The 23,774-nt window shown below is 44.6% G+C and overlaps 1 protein-coding gene and 1 pseudogene across 1 annotated transcript in view; one reads left to right on the top strand and one right to left on the bottom strand.

Moving 5' to 3' along the window:
* Positions 1-722: 722 nt before the first annotated feature.
* On the bottom strand, positions 723-2,187 carry LOC138097167 (NADH dehydrogenase (ubiquinone) complex I, assembly factor 6-like; annotated as a pseudogene).
* A 4,969-nt stretch (positions 2,188-7,156) lies between these two features.
* Positions 7,157-23,774, top strand: part of TMEM202 (transmembrane protein 202) — a 35,427-nt gene continuing 18,809 nt past the window's right edge. The window contains exons 1-5 of the mRNA XM_068993407.1: positions 7,157-7,237; positions 7,478-7,730; positions 19,900-20,049; positions 20,577-20,708; positions 21,421-21,521. Coding sequence (XP_068849508.1) covers positions 7,157-7,237; positions 7,478-7,730; positions 19,900-20,049; positions 20,577-20,708; positions 21,421-21,521 — 717 coding nt within the window. The remainder of the gene's footprint in view (positions 7,238-7,477; positions 7,731-19,899; positions 20,050-20,576; positions 20,709-21,420; positions 21,522-23,774) is intronic.

Genomic DNA, 23,774 nt, shown 5'->3' with positions numbered 1-23,774 from the left:
TCCAGAAGATACTGCCAAGCAGTTTTTCAATGTGACTATACCAATTTACACACCAAAAGACATATGAGAGTTCCAGTTGCTATCCATACTCGCTGATACTTTTTCATTCTGATGGAAGTGTAGTGTTATTCCATTACGGTTTTAATTTGCATTTTCCTGATGACTAATGAAGTTGAGCTCCTTTTTATATGTTTATTGCCCATTTTGATATCTTGCAAAGCATCAGTTGCCATTTTCCTAGTAGGTTGTTTTCTTTCCTATTGATTTGTAAGAGGTTTTTTTTTTTTTTGTCTGCATCCAGCCTTAGTTGTGGCACACAGGCTCTTTCGTTGTGGCGCATGAACTCTCTAGCTGTGGCTTAGTTGCACCGCAGCATGTAGGATCTTAGTTCCCTGACCAGGGATTGAACTCTCATCCCCTGCATTGCAAGGTGGATTCTTAAACACTGGACCAGCAGGGAAGTCCCTTGAAAGAGTTGTTAATATATTCTTGCTACAAGCCCTTTGTTAGATATAAAAGTTGCAATATTTTACCCCACTCTGTGGATTGTCTTTTTACTCTCTCAATAGTATCTTCTGGTGAATAGAAGTGCATAATTTCAGTATAATCTGTTAAAATTTTCCTTTGTAGTTAACACTTTTTCATGTCTTGTTTTTTTCCAACCAAAATTGTTTTTTCAGTACCATAAACTTATTTTAATATCCTTTTCTCTATGACTAAATTCACAGTGATAATAAAAGTAATGTGTTTTTCTGTTGTCAAGCTGGGTACATGCTAAGTCCCTTCAGTTGTGTTTGACTCTTTGCAACCCCATGGACTGTAGCCAGTTTCCTCTGTCCATGGGATTCTCCAGGCCAGAATACCGGAGTGGGTTCCCATTTTCTTCTCCAGGGGATCTTCCCGACCCAGGGATCAAACCCACATCTCCTATATCTCCTGCATTGGCAGGCGGATTCTTTACCACTGGCACCACCTTTGATGCCAAGATGGGTAGAATATGTTAAAATCCACCTATTGAATTTTCTTTAAATACTCCTCCAAAGCATCCTGATAAAAGGCAGGAAGTTTTCACTTTTGCTTTTGTGGAAGGACCCAGAATGCTTTAAGTGCAAATGTGCTTGGCTAGTAATAACACATATTATGTCTCTCACATTTTTGTCATTGGTTCTTCTGTAGAAAGTTCTTTTGTGAAATACCACATGTTGTATTTATCAAACATATGAATAGCCAAGGGAAGGAACATCATCCTTCTGCTACTGTGATAGCACATTGTTCTTTTTGTGTGTGATGCAAGGACTTCTTGCAGTGGCTCCTCTTGTTCCCCGATATGGGGCTCTAGGGCACACAGGCTTCACTAGTTGTGGCACGAGGGCTCAGTAGTAGCGGCTCCTGGGCTCTAGAGCACAATCTCAGTAGTTGTGGCATATAGGCTTCATTGCTCCATGACACGTGGGATCTTCCTGGACCAGGAGTCAAACCTGCATTAGCAGGGGGATTCTTTACCGCTGAGCTTTTGAGAAGGCCGATAGTACTTTGCTCTTAAGCATATGACAATACCTTGTGCTTTTCCAGTGTAATTTGCAGCGTGATCTGCCCCGAGATTCTGTATACCCAGTATTTGCAGTGTTAAATAAAGAAGAGAGCTCTGTGTGTTTTCATCATAATTTTCCAGTCTCTACATATTATTATGTAATTTGTCATCCAATTTTTTTCTTCTTCATCAATGATTTTTAGAAGCCATTTTTGATCAGATTATGTCTTTTGACAGCAGCCTCCCATCCACTTTTCCCTCTCAGTGACCGGTGTGGGGGCCTGGTTTTCCATCCTTACTGGGGCTATGTGAAGTCAGTCTGGGGCCCAGAAACAGGGCCTGCTTTGCTGGTGTGCAGACCTTCCACAGCTCAATAGCCACAAACTGATGGGGTGGATTATCACAGTATATATAGTCCACAGTTTCATTTTGTTTTTCAAAACTGCATTCGCATCAGTCCAATTGTTTTCTCAAAGACGGAGTCTTTAACCAGCCTGATCTAGTTCTGCGTTGAACTCACTCAGTGTGAGAGCAGAGCTCTGGGATTCTGCAGGGAGCAACAGGGAACATAAATAGCCATCGTGGTATTGTTTTCACAGCAGCTCCAGGTAGCAGCGGCCTATGCTCAATCCACTCGCTCCACTGGCCACGGCCATGCTCCCCTCGGGTCCCATGAGTCTGGAAGGTGGAGGTGGTAGCACACAGTGGGGATCCCAAATTGTTGCTGCTCTTTTTTCTTTTTTTTTTTTTGGCTGCACCTCATGGCATCTGGTTCCTTGACACCCGCCCCTTGCATTGGAAGCATGGAGTCTTAACCACTGGATCACCAGGCAAGTCCCCCAAACTGTTTCTTAAAGTAGGTGAATTGCAATGTACACAGTCATTGTTGTTCAGTCACTAAGTCGTGTCCAACTCTGCGACCCCATGGACTGCAGCATGCCAGACTTCCCTGTCTTTCACTATTTCCCAGAGCTTGCTCAAACTCATGTCTACTGAGTCAGTGATGCCATCCAACCATCTCATCCTCTGTCTCCCCTTTCTCTTCCTGCCCTCAATTTTTCCCAGCATCAGGGTCTTTTCCAATGAGTCAGCTCTTTGCATCAGGTGGCCAAAGTATTGGAACTTCACCATCAGTCATTAGATGTGAATAAATGCTTGTTTTGTCATATTCATCCCAGGCTTTAGCAAGATCCCAGCTGGCCTGCACATCTTGCCTTTTGGTAGTACTGAGACTTGAATGGTGCCTGACTTACTCTTTTACTAGCTAGAGAGTTGCATCATTTACCCAATCAGATACTGTTCATAAAATGCCCACCTTACATCAATAGCATCTCTTTGGTAATGTGCTTCTCCATGCCTACTTCTGGAGGGGCAAGAGGTGACACATTCTTTCCATTAACATATGTATTTCATGTCTCAGAGTGGCCTGTGCCAAGACTGTGCTTGAGGAATCTTGGAAAGACAGTTCAAAAATAAAAATAGATAGTATTTAGCAAGCACTTATTAATTGCTCAATATAGATAGTGTATTTATCATTAATATCAATATCCATCAATAATAATATTTAGTGTGCAGTTATTAAGGCACTATGCTAAGAGCTTTGTGCATGTTATCCCATTTCATCTTCACAGTAATTCTATGAGGCAGGAAGGCTTTTTATCCCAGTTTTAAAGATGAAGGAACTGAGGTTCAGTGAGGTTAAGGAAATTTCCCCAAGGAACTTGGCCTGTAAGTGTTGGAACTAAGTAAATGCCCAAACAGGATAGAAATGCAGGTCTGCCTATTCACAGCCTATATTAGCTCTCTGGTCATACATGGTATCTAACAGACATGCTGTACAAGCCAGTTTGATGCAGCTGGAAAAGTCTTTCCTATAATCATTGCAGTAAGGTTAGAATATTCCAGCAATTAAAACTTCACAAATCTACTCTCCCAAGTCATCCCACCCTCCCCTTCTCCTTCTGCACCCACAAATCCATTCTCTCCATCTGTGTCTCTAATCCTGCCCTCCAAACCGGTTAACCACTACTATGGATAAAATAGATAGTAGGAGGCTGCTATTCAGGAGGGAGCTCAGCTCAGTGCTCTGTGATGACCTACAGGGGTGGGGTGGGAGGTAGGAGGGAGACTCAAGAGGGAGGGGATATATGTTTACATATAGCTGATTCACTTTGTTGTACAGCAAAAACTAACACAATGTTGTAAAGCAATTATACTCTGACAAAAATAAATAAAAAGCACTGAAAAAAGCTTCACAATACAATTGCATAGCATGACATAAAAGACTCTTTGTGATGTACCCCCCACACCCAATAGAACCACTCTGCTTATAGTGCCTTCAGAACGTCATGATATTTGTGGCTTTCTGCCTTGAGACATACTATTCTGTTTCACATGCCCTTCCACTCAATTATTTGTCAAATTCCTTTAAAATTCAGCTTCAGTTCAGTTCAGTCGCTGAGTCGTGTCCAACTCTTTGAGACCCCATGAATCGCAGCACACCAGGCCTCCCTGTCCATCACCAACTCCCAGAGTTCACTCAGACTCATGTCCATCGAGTCAGTGATGCCATCCAGCCATCTCATCCTCTGTCGTCCCCTTCTCCTCCTGCCCCCAATCCCTCCCAGCATCAGAGGCTTTTCCAATGAGTCAACTCTTCGCATGAGGTGGCCAAAGTACTGGAATTTCAACTTCAGCATCATTCCCTCCAAAGAAATCCCAGGGTTGATGTCCTTCAGAATGGACTGGTTGGATCTCCTTGCAGTCCAAGGGACTCTCAAGAGTCTTCTCCAACACCACAGTTCAAAAGCATCAATTCTTTGGCGCTCAGCTTTCTTTATAGTCCAACTCTCACATCCATACATGACCACTGGAAAAACCATAGCCTTGACTAGACGGACCTTTGTTGGCAAAGTAATGTCTCTGCTTTTGAATATGCTATCTAGGTTGGTCATAACTTTTCTTCCGAGGAGTAAGCGTCTTTTAATTTCATGGCTGCAATCACCATCTGTTCTGTGATCATCAACCAGTCTGTTGTTCCGTGTCCAGTTCTAACTGTTGCTTCCTGACCTGCATACAGATTTCTCAAGAGGCAGGTCAGATGGTCTGGTATTCCCATCTCTCTCAGAATTTTCCACAGTTTATTGTGATCCACAGAGTCAAAGGCTTTGGCATAGTCAATAAAGCAGAAACTCAGATGACCATTATATCTACTACTGTAGGCAAGAATCCCTTAGAAGAAATGGAGTAGCCATCATGGTCAACAAAAGAGTCCGAAATGCAGTACTCAGATGCAGTCTCAAAAACGACAGAATGATCTCTGTTCATTTCCAAGGCAAACCATTCAGTATCACAGTAATCCAAGTCTATGCCCCAACCAGTAACGCTGAAGAGGCTGAAGTTCAACAGTTCTATGAAGACCTACAAGACCTTTTAGAACTAACACCCAAAAAAGATGTCCTTTTCATTATAGGGGACTGGAATGCAAAAGTAGGAAGTTAAGAAACACCTGGAGTAACAGGCAAATTTGGCCTTGGAATATGGAATGAAGCAGGGCAAAGATTAATAGAGTTTTGCCAAGAAAATGCACTGGTCATAGCAAAAACTCTCTTCCAATCCATCTAAACCTCCATCTAAACATCTAAATCTTCCTTAATTTCCCTCTGACGGCATTAACTCTTCTGTTCTCTGTATCAACCTCTCGCGTGCATGCTAGGTTGCTTCAGTCATGTCTGACTCTTTGCAACCCTGTGGACTATAGCCCACCAGGCTCCTCTATCCATGGGATTCTCCAGGCAAGAATACTGAAATGAGTGGTCATGCCCTCCTTCAGGGGATCTTCCCAACCCACAGATCAAACCCCTGTCTCTTACACCTCCTGCATTGCAGGCAGGGTAGCTCAGCTGGTAAAGAATCCGCCTGTGATGCAGGAGACCCCAGTTTGATTCCTGGGTTGGGAAGATCCCCTGGAGAAGGGATAGGCTGCCCATTTCTTGGGCTTCCCTGGTGGCTCAGCTAGTGAAGAATCCACCTGCAATGCAGGAGACCTAGGTTTGATCCCTGGGTTGGGAAGATCCCCGGATAGGGGAAAGGCTTACCTACTCCAGTATTCTGGCCTGTAGAATCCCATGGATTGTATAGTCCATGGGGTTGCAAATGTGACTGAACGACATTCACTTTACTAGAGGGGTTGATAGGCTTCCTAGGTAGAGCACTACTGGTAAAGAAGTGAAGTGAAAGTTGCTCAGTCTTGTTCAACTCTTTGCAACCCCATGGACTATACAGTCCTCGGAATTCTCCAGGCCAGAATACTGGAGTGGGTAGCCTTTCCCTTTGCCAGGGGATCTTCCCAAACCAGGGATTGAACCCAGGTCTCCTGCATTGCAGGTGGATTCTTTACCAACTGAGCTAGCTGGGAAGCCCCTCTACTTAATATGAAAATGTGTTGCTCACTCATTCAACATGAAATACTATTCTTTTCAGGCAGTAGGCTAAGTTTCAGGAGACAGAGAGTTAAATAACACTTTTGGAGAAGGAGGACTGTATGCTAAAGCATGGACAAAAACTAGCTATTAATAGTAGCTCTCACCAGCTGGAATAAAGCATCGGTTTCCACAAGTTGGGATGGGTGGGGAGAGCATATGGTAGGAGAAAAGTATGCTGGGACATTCTGATTCGCCCCAAACTTTGGAAACAAGAGCTGGTGATCCAGCTGGGCATTTACTGGAATCAAAGCTCATGCTGTGGAACAGGATGACATTTATTTGGCATCTTGGGTTGGTTTTGAGCCCTTGTGGGGAAAGGAGTTAGGACCAATGCTGAGAGTTGTCTGAAAAGGAGACCTTGAGATACTCCAGGCATATGTTGTGCTAGCTGTGAAACCAGAGAAAGGCTGTTCTCCTCAATTCCACGTGGAACTCAACACTGCTGAATTATCTTGATGGTAGCTTTCAGCACATTGGCTGGTAGCCCCCTTGGGTAGGGACACTGGCATTTTCACAGAGCCCTGTCTGCAGCAGTCGTGGCAGAGGCTGTGAGTAGAGGACATTGAAAAGGGCAAACTAGAGCAATAAGGAAGAAAAAGGTGGATGCTGAATGAAGGACTATGGCTGACAGACTGATTCCTGCATCTATTGAGACACACCTGAGGTCTTCCACTTAAAATTGGGGCGAGAATATGAATTCTGAACTGCTGAGATATCTCTATACATAAACATATTTATATTCTGATCAGATAGATAGTCTTAAATTATAACCACAAACTATTGAGTCCTGGAGACATCAGAGTATACTTTTTTATTTGTTTTTAGGGAACTACATCTCATTTATCTTTATGTCCCAGGACCTATCACAAAACTGGACATGTAGCAACTGGTGACAAAATATTTGTGGATTTATTTAACAAGGGAGTTGGGAGGGGTCAGAGAAGGAGGGTGCAGAGCATCACACATACGTGCACATGATGAACACTTGAGGATTTCTTCTCAATCTGACCAGACCCAGAATATGAAGCAGAAATGGAATCTGTGCCAAGAGGTTTCCAGCACCCTTTGAATTCTGCCTGGTGTGTATGAGGATGTACCGAGACAAGTTCCGTGGCAGTTAGAAAGTGAACTGGCTGCCAAGATGGAGAGGGAGGAGCAAACAGTCTTCACCTTCTACTATCCCGAGGTTCCCAAAGTCAAGGGGGACCGGAGATACCAAAGGGTGAGGAGATGGCTAGTTGTAGTTCAACGGGAAGAAGAGGACTTGTTTATAGGTGGGTCTAGACAAAGTGTCCTAAAGATAGGGAAGAGATGACCCTGAGCTGTTTTTTCTGGAAGGAGTAGGGAGAGATGTCCTAGGCTCACATGTGGGGGTGCTTGAGGTAGAGAAGAGCAGGGACCCCGGGGAGTAAGGGTTATCTTCTCGGATAGGCAATGTCTCCCTCATCCCTCGCCCTTGTAGCCTACCCTCCCCACCCAACATCCAAGTGCCTTGATGCCACCCCAGAGGCGACAGCAGCATGTGGATCAGACACACATCTACATCCGAATGTTCTGTGGCAGCCTCTGTGGCTTTAGCCTCCTAGTGCTGATCTGCATGTCCCCACTGAACTGGGTGCAGTTCCTGGTGATCAATGATGGCCTTGAGCTCTACGCAGGACTCTGGATCCCATGCAACCATGAGCTGTGCTGGAGCCACACACCCAAGCCACCCTGTGAGTGTCACTGAATTGAATGCTGCAGGCCCCACAGTTCCAGAATTTTCTGCCACATTGGCTCTTCATCTCTTTTCCTCCAAGATCTTTTGACCTTCACCTCTCTGAGTCCAGAAGGGATCTCAGCCAGACTGTGAACATGGACGTCCTTTTCTCTGATATCCTCGGTGTACCCTTTCTCCTTCATACCTCAGAACATTTCCTCTCCCAGATTATGAGCTGATAGCCTTTTCCTCTCTGTGGAGAACTTGTTTGTCATTTATGAGCTGTTCTTGTGATGCAATGAGATTGTTAGTCTAATGTGGTTTGCAGAAATAGGAGCGCTGGATCATAGCTGGAGGAAAGAGCAAAGTGTCTCAGCTTTGGTCAGTTTTAACTTTCAGGGTCAGTTTGTTCTGCTAACTGTAGAAAAGAAGTTGAATGTGTGTCAGATATGTAGTATAACAAATTCCAGATATTTAGAGAATAAATTGTCAATTTTTTGTGAATTTAAGTAAATCTGAAGATGAAACACATAATATTAAAAAATAAATTTCTAGGGGAACTTCCTTGGTGGTACAGTGGCTAAGAATCCCAATGCAGGGGGTCCAGGTTCAATCCCTGGTCAGGCTACGAGATCCCATATGCTACAACTAAGACCTGGCACAGCCAAAAAAATTAATATATTAAAAATAAATTTCTAGGACCATATGCATGAAGCTTTTCAACCAGAACTAAGACTTAGAGGAAAGCTAAAACTGTACTATACAGTTTCCCCAACATCCACCAAGAGATACATTTATGCAAAAGGACAGGTACTGTGAAAGAAAGCATACATGAGTAAAGTGTTTATTTCTCTGAAGATGAACAGGAGTCCAAAATTTGTGGGGAGGGGGGATCTATCCAACCCTGAAGTGGAGTATCACCTATTTGGCATGCGCTTATATTTAGGATGGGTTTCTCAGGTAGTTCTAGTGGTAAAGAACCCACCTGCCAATGCAAGAGACATAAGACATAAGGGTTCCATCCCTGGAAGAGGGCACAGCAACCCACTCCAGTATTCTTGACTGGAGAATCCCATGGACAGAGGAATGTTGGTGGGCTACAGTCCATAGGGTCACAAAGACTCAGACAAAACTGAAGCAACTTAGCATCCATGCACACATATTTAGTATCTGGAATTAAGGGATAGGATCCTAAAATGAGATCTTCCAGAAGGAACTAAAATGAAAGGCAGGCAGATAATTCAACTACATCTTCAACTAAAACTAAAAACTAGAGAAAATAATTGTAACAAATATGAAAGATAGAAGGTTAATGGCCTTAATATATATTAGATGATATACAAGTTTTTATTATAATAAAATACCTCCATAAATAAACTTTTTGTAAACAATTTACAAAACAGACACTGCAGATGTCTAACAAACATAGAAAAAATTACTTTAACCTCAATCCGTCATTAAAGAACAGCAATCAAATGAACAGTGAGATAGGATGTTTAGCCATGATATTAACAGAGATGTGTAAATGGTAATATCTGTGCACAATGCTGCACACTCTCACACCATGAGAACAACCAAAGCAGTATGATAAGTGCATTCAGAGATTTACACTCACTAACTTCATTTCTAGAGAAATGGAGTAAGAGATAGAGCCCTAGCGACCTCCCTGGTGGTCCATTGGTTAAGACTCTGCTTCCACTTGCAGGGGGCACTGGTTCAGTCCTTGGTCAGGGGAACTAAAGATCCTACATGTCTCGTGGTGCATAAAATACAAATAAAAATAGATAGAGGCATAAACATTAAGCTGCAATTGTATTTATGTTACTGGGTACCCAGGCTAAACCTCAGGCTTTGAGATTATTATTTAAAATTTTTTAAATAATTTTGTTTATTTTTGGCTGTTCTGGGTCTTTGTTACCATGTGGACTTCTGTCTAGTTGTGGTGAGTGGGCTTCTCACTACAGTGGCGTCTCATCGCAGAGAGTGGGCCCCAGGGCATGTGGGCTTCAGTAGGTGCTGCACATGGGCTCAGTAGTTGCAGCTCCCCCACTGTAGAGCTCAGGTTCAGTACTAGTGATGCCTGGGCTTGGTTGCTCCAGGCATGAGGGATGTTTCCAGACCAGGGATCAAATCCGTGTCCCCTACATTAGCAGGCAGATTCCTTACCACTGAGCCACCTGGGAACCTCCTATTTAAATCTTTAATGAATCAGAATCTTGAAATGTTGTCACTTAAGCAGTAATTTATTTCTTGGAGCCTTGAATTCACCTATGAGGCCAACTATTGTTTAGAGAATGTCAACTGAGTTAAGTACACAGTTGTAAATATCCACCCTATTTCCAATGTTGTGCTATGCTTAGTCGCTCAGTTGTGTCCCACTCTTTGCGACCCCATGGATTGTAGCCCACCAGGCTCCTTTGTCCGTGGGGATTCTCCAGGCAAGAATGCTAGAGTGGGATACCATGCCCTCCTCCAGGGGATCTTCCCAACCCAGGGGTCAAACCCAGTTCTCCCGCATTGCAGGTGCATTCTTCATCAGCTGAGCTACCAGGGAAGCCCATTTCAGTGTTAACTAGTCCTAATTCTAGGGTCAGTAATTAATCTGCAATACAGATTTCGTTAGGAATGCCCCAAATGTTATCAGTATGTCTAGGATTCATCAGCCTGTAATAATAACATGCTATTGTAAGGCAAGTGCAGAGAAAAAGAGAGCGAGCCAAGCAGTCAGGCAAGAAAAGGGAAATTTATTAGAGGGAAAAGAGAGGGTGACTGGCCCTTAAAGAGAACCAGCAGCCTCCCTTTCTGATGGCAGCCTTCTTATACCCCACCAATGAAAAATTCTCTGAAGGGATGGTCACATAGCTGGAGGTCTGGAATCTGGTGGTCTCGCAGCTTTGAGAAGATAGGTGCCAGTGAGATAACAGGATGCCATTTGGGGAATTTGGTCAATCTCAAGGATCACTGATTTATTCTTTGTTTGCGAGGTCGACATTATGAGCCATCTTATCAGTGAGACCCCATGTGGACCCTATCATTCCAGCCTTTTTGATTTAGGATAAAGGCCGAAGGTCAATCTTCTGTAACTGCTTCCTGTAGGACAGGGGCATCATGGGGGTGAGATAAGAAAAGGCTGGAATGTAGGGCAAGGGGATTTGTGTAAGGTCAAAGTTTTTAATAATCTGAGTGAGTTAGAAGTAGCTTGTGGATAATTCGGTTGGTGAGGGCTTGTAAGCGATCCTGCCACTGTAAGAGTTACACTGGGCTCCATAGAGGTGACGAGAGTTGGGGTCTGGGGCCCTGGGCACCTTCAGTCTTCAGTGGTGAGTCCGAGGAGGCTGGGCAGAGCTGGGTTGAAGGACTCCTGCTCGGGACCAGGAGGGGATGTCCGGATTCCTGGAGAGGGATTTGGGAAGTCAACCTTCCAATGTCCCTTTATGCCACAGCTGGGACATGGACCTGGAGGAAGCCTTGGCTATAGGCATGAATGAGCCCGGTGTCTTTCTTTACCGCATTTGAAACGGGGCCCAGGTGGTTTCCGTTCTTTGCTGGTTGGTGGAGGCTTGGAAACCATGTAGGACAGTGGCTAAAAGGTGGTCTTTGGCCTGATCTCACTGGGCCTTCTCTAGTTTTGCCTTTTCTTCCCAGTTATTGAAATTCTTAAAGGCTAAATTTAAAAGGTCTCGTTGAGGGAGTTGAGGGCCTTCTGCCTTTTTTGGTTTCTTTTGGATATCTGGGGATGACTGGGACATAAAATGGGTCTAATTTTGTGTATTTCTGTAGCACTTCCGTTAACTTGGCTAGAAATTGTGCTGGGTTTTCGTCTAGTCTTTGAGTTACTTCCTGGAGCTTAATCAAAGTTGACGACTTTATGCCCTGCCTTTTGAAGGCCCACAATGAGGCAAGCAATCATAAGAGCTGGCTGCTCCAGATCTCCCTGCCTGATAATCCCAGTTGGGATCATCTCCAGGCGGGGAAGCCGTGGCCCCTATGGGCTTAGTGTCGTCTGTCCTGTGTATCTCATCAGCATGCGCCTGAGAGGCTTGCCATATTCCTTCCTTCTCTTCTGGGAGAAGAGTGGGTGAAAGGATGATGTAAATATCATGCCAGGTTAAGTCATAAGACTGGGTAAGATACTTGAATACTTTTAGATAATTATCAGGATCTGAGAAGGAGCCAAGACTCTCTTCAATCTGAGCTAGATCAGTGAGGGAGAATGGAACATGAACCCCAACAATGCCTTCTGCTCCAGCTCCTTCCTGTAAAGGGAGGAGTGGAGCAAGGGAAGGAGTGGGGTCCTGTGCTTGAGAAGGAGGAAGGTAGGAGGGTTCGTAAGAGAGAGGTTGTGGCACTGGGTCTGGGGCAGCTGCAAGGGAATCCGGAGCGCTAGGCGTGGGCTGTGCTCAGGAGGGTGGAAGGAAGAAGTCTGAATAGGGAACAGGAAACACTGTATTGGGAGGATGTGGCCCAGAGTGGGCTGAGAGTACTTGAGAAGTAGAACAGAATTCACAGATGGGGTCGAGAGCGAAGAGCAAAGAAAGCCTGAACGTACGGGATTTCTAACCACTTACCATTATGGCGGCAGAAGTTATCAAAGTCCTGTAGAGGATTATACTCGAGAGTTCTGTTTTCTGGCCACTGGGACGTGTTATCAAGTCTGTATTGCAGCCAGACAGTGTTAGAATAGTAAATAAGTCTTTTTGGTCTGATCTCCCCTTGGAAGCCCAAACCTTTTAGGTTTCGGAGAAGACATCCTAGAGGAATAAATTTTGAGGGCGGGGCTTGAGAATTTCCATTTGCGGCCGAATAGGGAGGTTAGCTGCTACTGCTACTAAGTCGCTTCAGTCGTATCTGACTGTGGGCGACCCCATAGACGGCAGCCCACCAGGCTCCCCCATCCTTGGGATTCTCCAGGCAAGAACCCTGGAGTGGGTTGCCATTTCCTTCTCCAATGTATGAAAGTGAAAGTGAAGTCGCTCAGTTGTGTCTAACTCTTAGCGACCCCTTGGACTGCAGCCTACCAGGCTCCTCCATCCATGGGATTTTCCAGGCAAGAGTACTGGAGTGGGGTGCCATTGCCTTCTCCGATAGGGAGGTTAGACAAGGGCGAGAGAAAGTGAGGAGAAAGATCCGAGAGAAAAGACGTCCCTGTTCTCAGGATTTTCTCAGAGAGTAATAATAGTCTGCTTTGAAATGGGCGTCCCCTATTTCAAAGTCAGATAGGGCACAAGGCCAAGGGCCGGAGGGCAGTGGGGATCCTCCCACCTAGTGCTTGGACTTGGAAATGAAGCGAGCGAGCGAGCGAGCGAGAGAGGATCCAAGAGAATGGGATTTCACTCACCCTTGTAACCGATGGATGAAATGTGGGCCAGCGTGTGGATGTCAGTCCAGCAAGGCAAGTGGAAAGTCCCGTCCCCGAGCTCGTGCAGTTTCTCGGCCAGGTCCAAGGGAGGGGCCGACTGGAGGTGGGCTTGTGAGAGGAGCCCACCCACTTGCGGTGGGTCTTCCATCCCGGGTTTTGGCACCAGAAAGTAAGGTGAGTGCAGAGAAAAAGAGAGCGAGCCAGGCAGTCAGGCAAGAAAAGGGAAATTTATTAGAGGGAAAAGAGAGGGTGACTGGCCCTCAAAGAGAACCAGCATCCTCCCTTTCTGACGGCAGCCTTCTTATACCCCACCAATGAAAAATTCTCTGAAGGGATGGTCACGTAGCTGGAGGTCTGGAATCTGGTGGTCTCGCAGCTTTGAGAAGATAGGCGCCAGTGAGATAACAGGATGCCATTTGGGGAATTTGGTCACTCTCAAGGATCACTGTGAATTATTCTTTGTTTGCAAGATCAACATAATGAACCATCTTATCAGTGAGACCCCATGTGGACCCTATCAGCTATTATTGCCCAAGTTCAAGAACTACAAACTTTTACCTACTGGATTGCAAAAATTTAGCCACCTCTGCCATGGTGTCCCCAGTCATTTCTGAGACTTTCACTGGGGCTATCTCAGATGGGCTCAGATGGGCTCAGATGGGTTCATGTTCCTTCGTCCTAGACTTACTTCAGGCTGCTGTTCCTCTACCTCTTTCTTCCCCTGGTTCTAGATAACTGATAGCCTCTGTGCTGTATTGGTGATGGGATGAAGAAAGAATGGGAGTAAAGGGTGCAATCCTTCATTTCTACTACTAGGTCTCAGCATGCAACAGACCTTTCTGCTAATTTCCTACATAAGTGAAATCAGACCATAATGTAAAGGAATGTGTGTTGCCAGCGAGAGGGACCTGAACTGTTTTGCAGAAGGTAAAGAAAGCCTGGGTCTTTAGTCCAGAGCCAGGACCCTGGGAACCGTCACACAATAAACACCCACCAGCTGTGTAGGGATGTTTGATTCTAGTGTATCCAGTAGGTACGAGTGAATCTAAATACAAAGAAGGTTTCAGAACTTCCTCTCCAGAGTGCTAGGTATCCATCCAGAATCTCTGGTATTCCAAAACCACATCCTTTGGGCACTTCCGCTGAGCCTGGGGGAGTTTTGATCTTACGCTCCTGGAATGGAGGCACAATGGCAGCAGCTTGGAGGTTTAAATTTGGCTAAATAAGTGGACTGATTGCTCTGCTTGTCTCCAGCAGCACCTTCCTCATCCTCAAAGCCAATGTCTACTTTCCATCTCCATCCACTCAATCTGGCTCCTTCAGAGTTAAAAGGTGCTAGATTTCTTCGGAGCACTGCTACCCTGTCCTGGCTTTGATTTTTGCTGAAGGCACTAGAGTGAAGTGAGGGGAGCCCTCTTGGAACATCTCATTACCAGATGACCTCTCTACTCTGCTCTTTATTGTTCCTCTTTTGATGTTGTTGGAAAAGGAAGGTTTGCTTTATTGAGGAACCCAGTAACTCAGGGAGAAGGTGGGCTTGTGTCCAGACACCAGCTCTGAACATTCTGCTCCACCATGAAAGCTTCTCAGATGGTAAAGAATCCACCTGCAAGGCAGGAGACATGGGTTCGATCCCTGGATCGGGAAGATCCCCTAGAGAAGGGGATGGCTACCCACTCCAGTATTCTTGCCTGGAGAATCCCATCAACAGAGGAGCCTGATGGGCTATAGTTTATGGGGACGCAAAGGGGCAGACACGACTGTGCATGTAATTTATATATTTTGTATCTATGAATGTTTCTAAAGGGAGAATCATTTGGGAAGGAGGTCAGAGTCTTCATTATCTTCCACTGTGTGCAGACTTTTTTTCTGATTGGTTGGTGGTGAGGTAACAGGGTGGTGTTTTAGGAACCTTGTGCTCAGGCTGAAGTCACCATCCTTTATGTGGGTGGGGGCCTTAGTTCCTAGTTTCAGGACTTAATGAAGCTCAGGTTCTTTTTTTTGTTTGTTTTCTGGCTGCACTGGGTGTTTGTTGCAGTGCGTGGACTTTCTACAGTTGCGAAGAGCAGGGGCTCCTCTTCACATGGGCTTCTCATCGTGGTGGCTGTCTTTGTTGTGGAGCCCAGGGCCTAGGGCACTGAGGGTTTCAGTAGCTGCTGTCTGTAGGCTCCGGAGTGAAGGCTCAGTAGTGGTGGCCTAGGCGCCTAGTTGCCCCTCAGCATGTGGGATCTTCCCAGACCAGGAATCAAACCGGTTTCCCCTGCATTGCAAGGCGGTTCTTAATCACTAGACCACCAGGGAAGCCTGAAGCTCAGGTTCTTGCTATCTCATCACAGAAAGAATTCAGGGAAAGACAAAGTTGATAGGCAAGAAGTGGGTTTATTTAGAGAGAAACGCACTTCACAGACAGAGTGTGGGCTCTCTCAGAAGGCAAGACCAGCATGCTCTTTCATCTCATGTTGTCTTCAGTTCCCCACTGCTTCCTGTTGGGGTGTCAACAGCCTTAAAAGAGATGAGCATCTCACGTGAACCAAGCCCATTTGTTCACAAGAGTGGGGTGGCTTCCAGCCCTACACCTCTCACTTTCCAGAGACTCTTGGGCAGTTTTCCTAATAATGGAAGGGGATCTTGCCCATCACTTAGAAACTGCCAAATGGTTTCTCAATTCACTGAGAAACGCTACTTCTTTCTAGTTGGCCAGTGCCCCCTCCTGTCCTGGCAGCTTTTCCATGCTACCTGGTGGTGCTCTGAAGTACAGAATCACTGATTGGGCTGACACTAAGAATAGCAGCAAGGATATTATCAAGTTTTCCAAATGATTTGGACTTCTTCTCTGCCAAATTGAAAGTAATGTCTCTTCCAGGATGTTAGCTTCATTGTCTTCCCTAACTGGGAGGCTTGTTTTGCTATTCCCGCAACCTAAGTCCACATCAATGCATGTCCTTAAAGAAAGCTTAGAAATGTTTGGGTACAGGTGACCCACAGGGTGTTCCTTCTATCCAGGGTGCCCCTCTCTGGACCAAGATTTCTTACTGACATGTACAAGTAGGGACTTTTGTAACAGGTTCTAAAATTTTTGAAACAGTAATAGGTAAGCTGCCATATAAACTGTTGGTTAGGGCTTCCTTGGTGGCTTATTGGTGAAGAATAACCAGCCAATGCAGGAGACATGGGTTCGATCTCTGGTCCTGGAAGATCCCACATGCCATGGAACAACTAAGCCTCTGTGCCACAACTACTGAGACTGTGCTCTGGAGCCTGCAAGCCGTGACTACTGAAGCCCGCACACCCTAGGGCCAAAGCTCTGCAATAAGAGAAGCCACCACGTTGAGAAGCCTTGCACGCCACAGTGAAGAATAGCCCCTGTTTGCCACAACGAAGACTTGGTGCAGCCCAAAATAAATAATTTCATTTTTAAAAATTGTTGTTTAGAAGCTAAAATATGATTTCTTCTTACAGGATGTAGAGGCTTGAATTCAGCTTTCAGATCTTTGTTTTGTTACATGAATTTTAGAAAAAACTATGAAGTTAGCCAAATATAGCTGTTTGAGACTCTGAAGCTAAGTGCTTAGTTTGGTTAGATAATTTGTTGCGTATCGTTATCACGGTAGACATGGTTCCTCTAAGGGTTTAGGCTATACTATGCTGTAAACCTTTAGTTGTCCTCATGGAATTGTGAGTGATCTTGTTTATGGAGTTTTCAGGCGAAGAGAAACTCAGACTAAAAGGCTGGTTAAGAAGAACGTGAAAGTAGTCTTCCCCTCGTGGTAGAAGAAAGACTAGACTGTAACATCTTAGACAGGAGTTGGACTGGATATCTTAGTCCTCTTTTGTGTTTTAAATATCGGAACTCATGTGAACCAGCATAAGCTAAAGAGTGAACTTCTTTATAGAGATTCAGAAGAATCTCATAACTCCCAAAGGCAGGAAGTTTTCTGGACCTCAGGGGATTCCAGAGGAGACTGTGATCTCAGGCAAAGAAAATCAAGCCAACTAGTCATTCAGTCTCTCCTGAACTCCTTTGTCACTTCACTTTGGTTATGCTTTATTTTATCTCTACAGCTCAGTTTTTCCTGTTTATTAGTATATAAGTGCCTGGAAAGGGGGATATCCCAGGTTAGCTTTATGTCTTCTTGGTTCAAGTAAGCAAAAGAGGAAAGTAGCATCAATCAGTCCCAAATCCAGATAGCCAAGCACAGGAATTAAACTGGTACCTTTCCTTGGTCCTACTAAGGATAGTCAAAGGAGTTGTAGGCAAGGGTCCAGGGCTTGAGACAAGGGCTGTGAGGGCCCATGGAAGAATACAGGCTCAATACTGCAAAAGATGCTTCTCACACTGGGCTTCATGCAGCTCAGTCTAGCTGATGGCCCTAGCTGGCTAGTTCTGTATATCATTTTATTTGTTTATTTTTGGCTGTGTGGGTCTTCGCTGTGTGGGCTTTTCTCTAGTTGTGGTGAGTGGAGGCTACACTCTAGTTGAGGTGCACGGACTTCTCTTTGCGGTGGCTTCTTATTGCAGAGTGCGGTCTCTAGGGCTCTTGGGTTTCACTAGTCGTGACACAGGGGCTCAGTAGTTACAGCTCTAGGGCTCTAGAGCATTGGCTCAATAGTTGTGGAGCAGTGGCTTAGCTGCCTCCAGGCATGTGGGATCTTGCCGGATCAGGGATTGAACCCACGTCCCTTGCATTGGTAGGCGGATTCTTTACCACTGAGCCACCAGGGAAACTCCTAACTGGCTAATTCTGAATGACCTAGTTTTCAGAAAATGTGCTGCCCTTGGGTTTTCATGTTTTAATGTGGCTAACTTGTTGAGGCCATATAGCACCTGACCTCTGTGGGTAAGAGGGTGAAAAAGAAAGTGAAAGTGAAATTTGCTCAGTCTTTTCTGACTCTTTACGACCCCTTTGGAATTTTCCAGGCCAGAATAATGCAGTGGTAGCCTTTCCCTTCTCCAGGGGATCTTCCCAACCCAGGGATCGAACCCAGGTCTCCCACATTGCAGGTGGATTCTTTACCAGCTGAGCTGCAACGGAAGCTCAGAAATATTGGAGTGGGTAGGAGGGTGGTTTCTCTTAATGGAAATTACTGTTATTGATTTTTGTTAGCCAGTGGTATGTTCTAGACAACAAAATAAAACTTAAGAGGCAATTTGTGGACAAGGATAAGCTTGGTAGTCTTCTCTCTAAGGTTACTTGGAAGCTGGACTTGGCTTTTTAGGCATAGAAGTGCTTAGAGAAGTTTTCCTGGTAGGGATGAGCTGGCCCTTGTTACACTGAGACAGAAAATAAGCTAGACGAGGAAGCACCCTATGAAGAAATTGAAGATATTGGTAGATCTGTGGTACCTCAGTAAAGATATATCTACTTGTAAGTTACTCCATTTCTTAATTCTCCTGTAAAACTGGGGAAGATAAAATACAGAATTGTTCTATATTGCTGGGGAAGTCAAGCGAAGGATCTATTTCATGTTAGGGATATAGTAGCAAAAAGTAAGCGTTGGCGGGGCTTCCTCGGGGGTCCAGTGGTTAAGGATCAGCCTTGCAATGCAAGGGACACAGGTTCAGTCCATCCCTGGTTCAGGACAATCCCATGCTGAGGAGCAACAAAGCCTGCGAGCTGCAACTACTAAGCCCATGTGCTGCAGTTTCTAAAGCCCACTCACCTAGAGTCTGTGCTCTGCAGCAAGAGAAGCCACCTCAATGAGAAGCCTGCCTGCCCCAACAAAGAGCCCCCACTCGACTCGCCACAAGTAGAGAAAGCCTGAGTGCAACCATGAACACCCACAACAGCCAAAATATAAAATAAATACGCAAATAAATATTAAAAAAGAAAAATCAGGAAGGGTTGGCATGTTCCCTCTTCTTTCTTACCAACACCCAGTCTGAAGGGGCAGAAACAAGGAGAGCAGAACCCTGGAGCCAAGAGATGAGCAAGAGGCGTGTTATGGCACCAGGTCAGGGCACTGGAGCAAAAGAACCTTAGCAGACCTGTCCTCAAACGCACATGAGGTGGGGCCTTGAGAGACTCAGAAAAAAAAGGAGGTATCTGTGGGGTGTTAAATTCCTGCAATCCAGTAAATTGGGGGCTTGAAATCGTTACAATATGGGAGTTAAGGTAAATGTGACTTCATTTTATAGTCACAGGCTGATTGTTCAGACCAGATACATTTAAAAGAGAAAAATAAATAGAAACAAACTCCAACAATGGTAAAATCTTTAAGCAAAGTATGTTGATATGATAGACTATCTTGTAGCCATTAAATGTGATGTTTACAGCAGATGATCTGAGAAAACCTTACTGCATCATCTCTTTAAAAAAATCACTAAATTCAGTATCATGTCGACTATGTACAGGGGATAGAAAAATACCAGAAAGAAACCAAATAAGATGCTAACAATGGTTGTCTGTGGGTAGTGGGAATGTGGCTGATATACTTCCTGCTTCTTGGCACTTTTGTAGCCCCTCCAATGCTATATTAAGTATGTATTACTTTTAGAATTAGAATTAGGAACAAGAAAAAGTTCAAACGTGTTGTAATATTGGTCACACCTCTTATAAGCTGGTCTACATCTAAGTTACTGTGCTAATGTACCCAGAACTATTTGTATATTATCTTTAGTTTTACAGTGAAGGTTTTGCCTTCATAGTAAAAAATTCCGAACGTCAATGAAGAGCTGGGAAAGATTCTTACCTTGTGCCCGGGACGCCACATAGCAAGCTCAGTTTCATCCTCTTTAGTCTTCTCTCCCTTCTCTGAAGACACTGTCTGGTTTTCTTAAGGAGAGGTTCCCAGCTGGACTAACCAAGCCTCTCCTTCTCTTTGGCAGATTACCTCCAATATTCCAGGGCCTTCTTCCTCATCTCTGTCTTCACCATACTTGTTGTCCTTGGCTGGCTCTTCAGTTCTTGCCTCCCTAGAAGAGGAAGGGTGACTGGTAACTTGGATCTGAAGGTATCCATGCTCAGCTTCATCTCAGGTACAGACCTAGATGGCAGGGTAGCACTGTGGTAAAACTGCTGAGGAAACAAACTTCCTCTGTGTGGGTTTTTATCCTCTTTTTCTTGTTCCCTTTCTCTTCTTCATTCCATCAAGTTGCCAGCTACCTGCCCTGTCTTACTGTATGAAACACATTTGTTAACTTAACCCAGGGAAGAGGCCTCACCTTGGTCAGTCATCTTGATTAGATTTTTATCTCTTTGATCTATGGTATGGGTTTCTCCAGTGGCTTAGTGGTAAAGAATCTGCCTGCAACGCAGAAGACGTGGGTTCCACCCCTGGGTGGGGAAGATCCCCTGGAGGAGGAAATGGCAGCCCACTCCAGTTATTCTTGCCTGGGAAATCCCATGGACAGAAGAACCTGGCAGGCTACAGTCCATGGGGTTGCAAAAAAGTTGGACACAACAATGACAAATAATGTGTTGTCTGGAAGTAGAAGAACTGAGGGTAGCAGTCAAGGCAAATTAAAGACACTGAGGGGTGTGACATGTTTTCTTCTGGTCCTAGCCTTCTGCTTGCTGCTCTGCCTCATCCTGTTTCTGGAACAGGTCGACTTGTATACTTCGGAAACAGTGGAGTCAGCTCTCCTATGGCCCTATCAGGTTAATTGGGGGAGTGACTTCATATACTTGTTTGCGGGTGAGTCAGTCCCCTTTCTGCCTTAAGCTAGGAGGATGGAAGGGGAAATCAGTTCTTGAAAGGGAGGAGGAATCTAGGAGAAATAGAAGCACTAACCATTCCTATTAAAAACATTCATACCTCAAGAGGCAGTGTGTATGGTAAAGAAAACATGCATTTTGGAATCTGAAAAAAATCTAGATTTAGTAACCTGTTCTACTAACTGGCTTCCCTGGTGGCTCAGACGGTAAAGCGTCTGCCTACAAAGCCAGAGACCTGGGTTCAATCTCTGGGTTGGGAAGATCTCCTGGAGAAGGAAATGGCAACCCACACCAGTATTCTTGCCTGGAAAATCCCATGGATGGAGGAGCCTGGGAGGCTACAGTCCATGGGGTCACAGAGTCAGACACGACTGAGCAGCTTCACTTTCACTTTTCTACTAACTGAGGCACAGATGGGTTGAGAAACTTGCTCAAGACCGTAGAGAAAGTAGAAACTATGATTTGCATCCAGGAGGTTCAAGCTTTGCCCTAACCACGGAAGAAGTACAGTAATGAAATGGGAGTGCAGGAGGGTAAAGGAACCCTGCTGGCGGGGGGCGGGGGTGGGCAGGGGATTGACTTCACTGAAAAGAGCCCTTGTGAGCTGAGTATTGAAAGAATGAGTTAGAATTTTCAAAGCCCAAAGACCGTCTGTCTCTTGAAACTCACTTCGACTTCTTCTCTTCCCCTAGGGATTGTCTCCTTCCTCAATTACATAACTTCCAGATCTCCTCCTCTGGATCAAGACATCACTGCAGTTCCTACAGAAAAGTCAAGGCTGGGATTTGGTCCAGTGACTCTGCCTGTTGAAGATGACTGGTCAGAGCTTCTGACAGAATCTTTGAGTGAGATCAACAAAACCCATCAAATATAGAACTGTGACTGATAAGAATCCAACTACTGCTTGACTTAAAAACAGGGGAGAAGCTAACTGAGTAGGGAATGATTGTGCAAATTTGAGGAAACTCTCCTAATATCATGTCCATATAACTGAAGGGGACAGCATTAAAGCTGATGAAATGTCCTATGTGTATGTTGCATCCAAAATGTGTATGATAGTCATAAAGCAAATAACGAAAACTCCCAGAAGAAAAAGTTGCTAAAATATCAGTGTTTAGATACCTGGATGAAAGAAACTAGCAATAGATGGCAGTGCATTGAACCAGAGCTCTCTTGGGAATCAGGGATTTCACAGACCAGAATGGTGCATGCAGGAAAATGTCACCAGATTTTGTTTGGACTTTTCTTTGCCATGTGTGGCCTTGGGAATACTCAGGATGGAAGGCATTTGCACACTCTTGTTGAATCTGAATTGGGCATCATTACCAGAAACGGAATGAATATCAGTGGAGATAACACCTACCACCCAAAGGAGTTGAGAAGTGCTGGATAGATTTAGGGGAATCTATGACACCTCCCTTTTCTATGAGGAATGGTAATTTGAAACCCTTATACTCTATTCAGTAAACTGACAGCTTCTTTATAGGCTGGGGGTTATGTGAACCAGACATCTGTAAACTCTGAAATTCTTTTTTTTTTTTACTCTGAAATTCTATATGCTCTTTTCTGTGAAGGGCCATACTGTCCTTTTAAAATTTATTTTTAATTGGAGGATAATTGCTTTACAATGTTGTGTTAGTTTCTGCCATACAGCAAGGTGAACTCCATGATTCTTCTGGGATCTATTATGTCTTTCCAAGTCAAATGAGGCTAAAGGACTTTCTTCAGCCTAAGCATATATGTGGACCAAGTTAAAATTTTTCTCCATGTTTTATATACTGTGTAAGACCAGTAAGGGTAGGGGCATTCAGGTAATCACATGACTATTTTGATGGCTAGAGATCCCTTTTAAACTCAGACCAGATTCCATGCAGAAGGTCCCGGACATTCATCCTGTTTTTTATTCCTTTAGTAGCTGCCGCTATGCTTCTGTTGGTTGAGGTCCATCCTTCTCCTCAAGCCTGGCAATAGAATGGAATAGTGGCCAGTTTCACCCCTTGCTACTCTTAAAGATAAGCCTTGGGATCCTTTTGTTTTAAAGATTCATTGATAATCATTGTATAAAACAAACATAACAGCTCTAATAATCCTGCCCCCCCCAACAGTAATTACCAATAATTTCCAGATGGTAACTGGAAGACTATTAGGTTAATATTTCTGCTTTTATTCTTAAAGGTCGGAGTTAAGCAGCACAGGCATGGGTATACCCACGCACAGAGACACACACAAACGCATGTATATAGACACACCCCATTTTGACCCTGCCTTAGGAAACCCTTCTCTCTTAGTTATGGCAGAATCTAGTGTCCCCCTACTTCAAGGGGCCTCATTTCAGAGGCTCTTCAGGCTGTTCCTGGGCCTTTGTCTGGTTGTTAGATGCGAAATTCAAGTCCAGCTTCCCCTCCTCTTGTCACCACTCAAACTAAGTATACCCCACAAGTTGACTAATTCAGAACTTAGTGGGTTCATAAGTTTTATTTATTTTATGATTTTGTTTGAAGACTGTAATTATATGACTAAGGAGTTGAGTACTGGTGACTCTTCGGGGAATGGACGTTTTAACTGCAGTGAGAAGGAGGAAGCAGGTGTGAATGAGAAGGAAGGATGCTAGTTCTTCAGAAAGTAACCATTAAGGCCCTGGTTATTACCAGAGGATAGTAACTAAGTTTTCTACTGTGCTATTAGAGAACGATCTTTAAGCATAGAGATCCCTTAATTGCTCCTTTAGGAACTGAATGCTTGGGATTTTTTTGATGATTCAGTGGTTAAGAAGATGCCTTCCAATGCAAGCAACATGGGTACCATCCCTGGTCAGGGCACCCAAGGTCCCACATGCCATGGGGCAACTTAGCCTGTGTGCTGAAGAAAATGGTGCACCACAATGACAGATCATGTGGGCCACAGCTAAGACCTGACTCAGCCAAAGAAATGAGAAGAAGCTGAATGCTCTATTTTCTTCTTACTCTCTTTCTTTGCTTGCAGAGAATCCCTTTAAAAAGCTTAAATAGACTTCCAATTAGATAGCTCATGGCGGGGGGGACTTTCC

The sequence above is a fragment of the Capricornis sumatraensis genome, chromosome 2, assembly GCF_032405125.1.
Source record: "Capricornis sumatraensis isolate serow.1 chromosome 2, serow.2, whole genome shotgun sequence".
In the NCBI taxonomy this organism is placed as follows: Eukaryota; Metazoa; Chordata; class Mammalia; order Artiodactyla; family Bovidae; genus Capricornis; species Capricornis sumatraensis.
The sequence above is the reverse complement of the archived record's forward strand: the minus strand, read 5'-3'. Positions and strand labels throughout refer to the sequence as shown.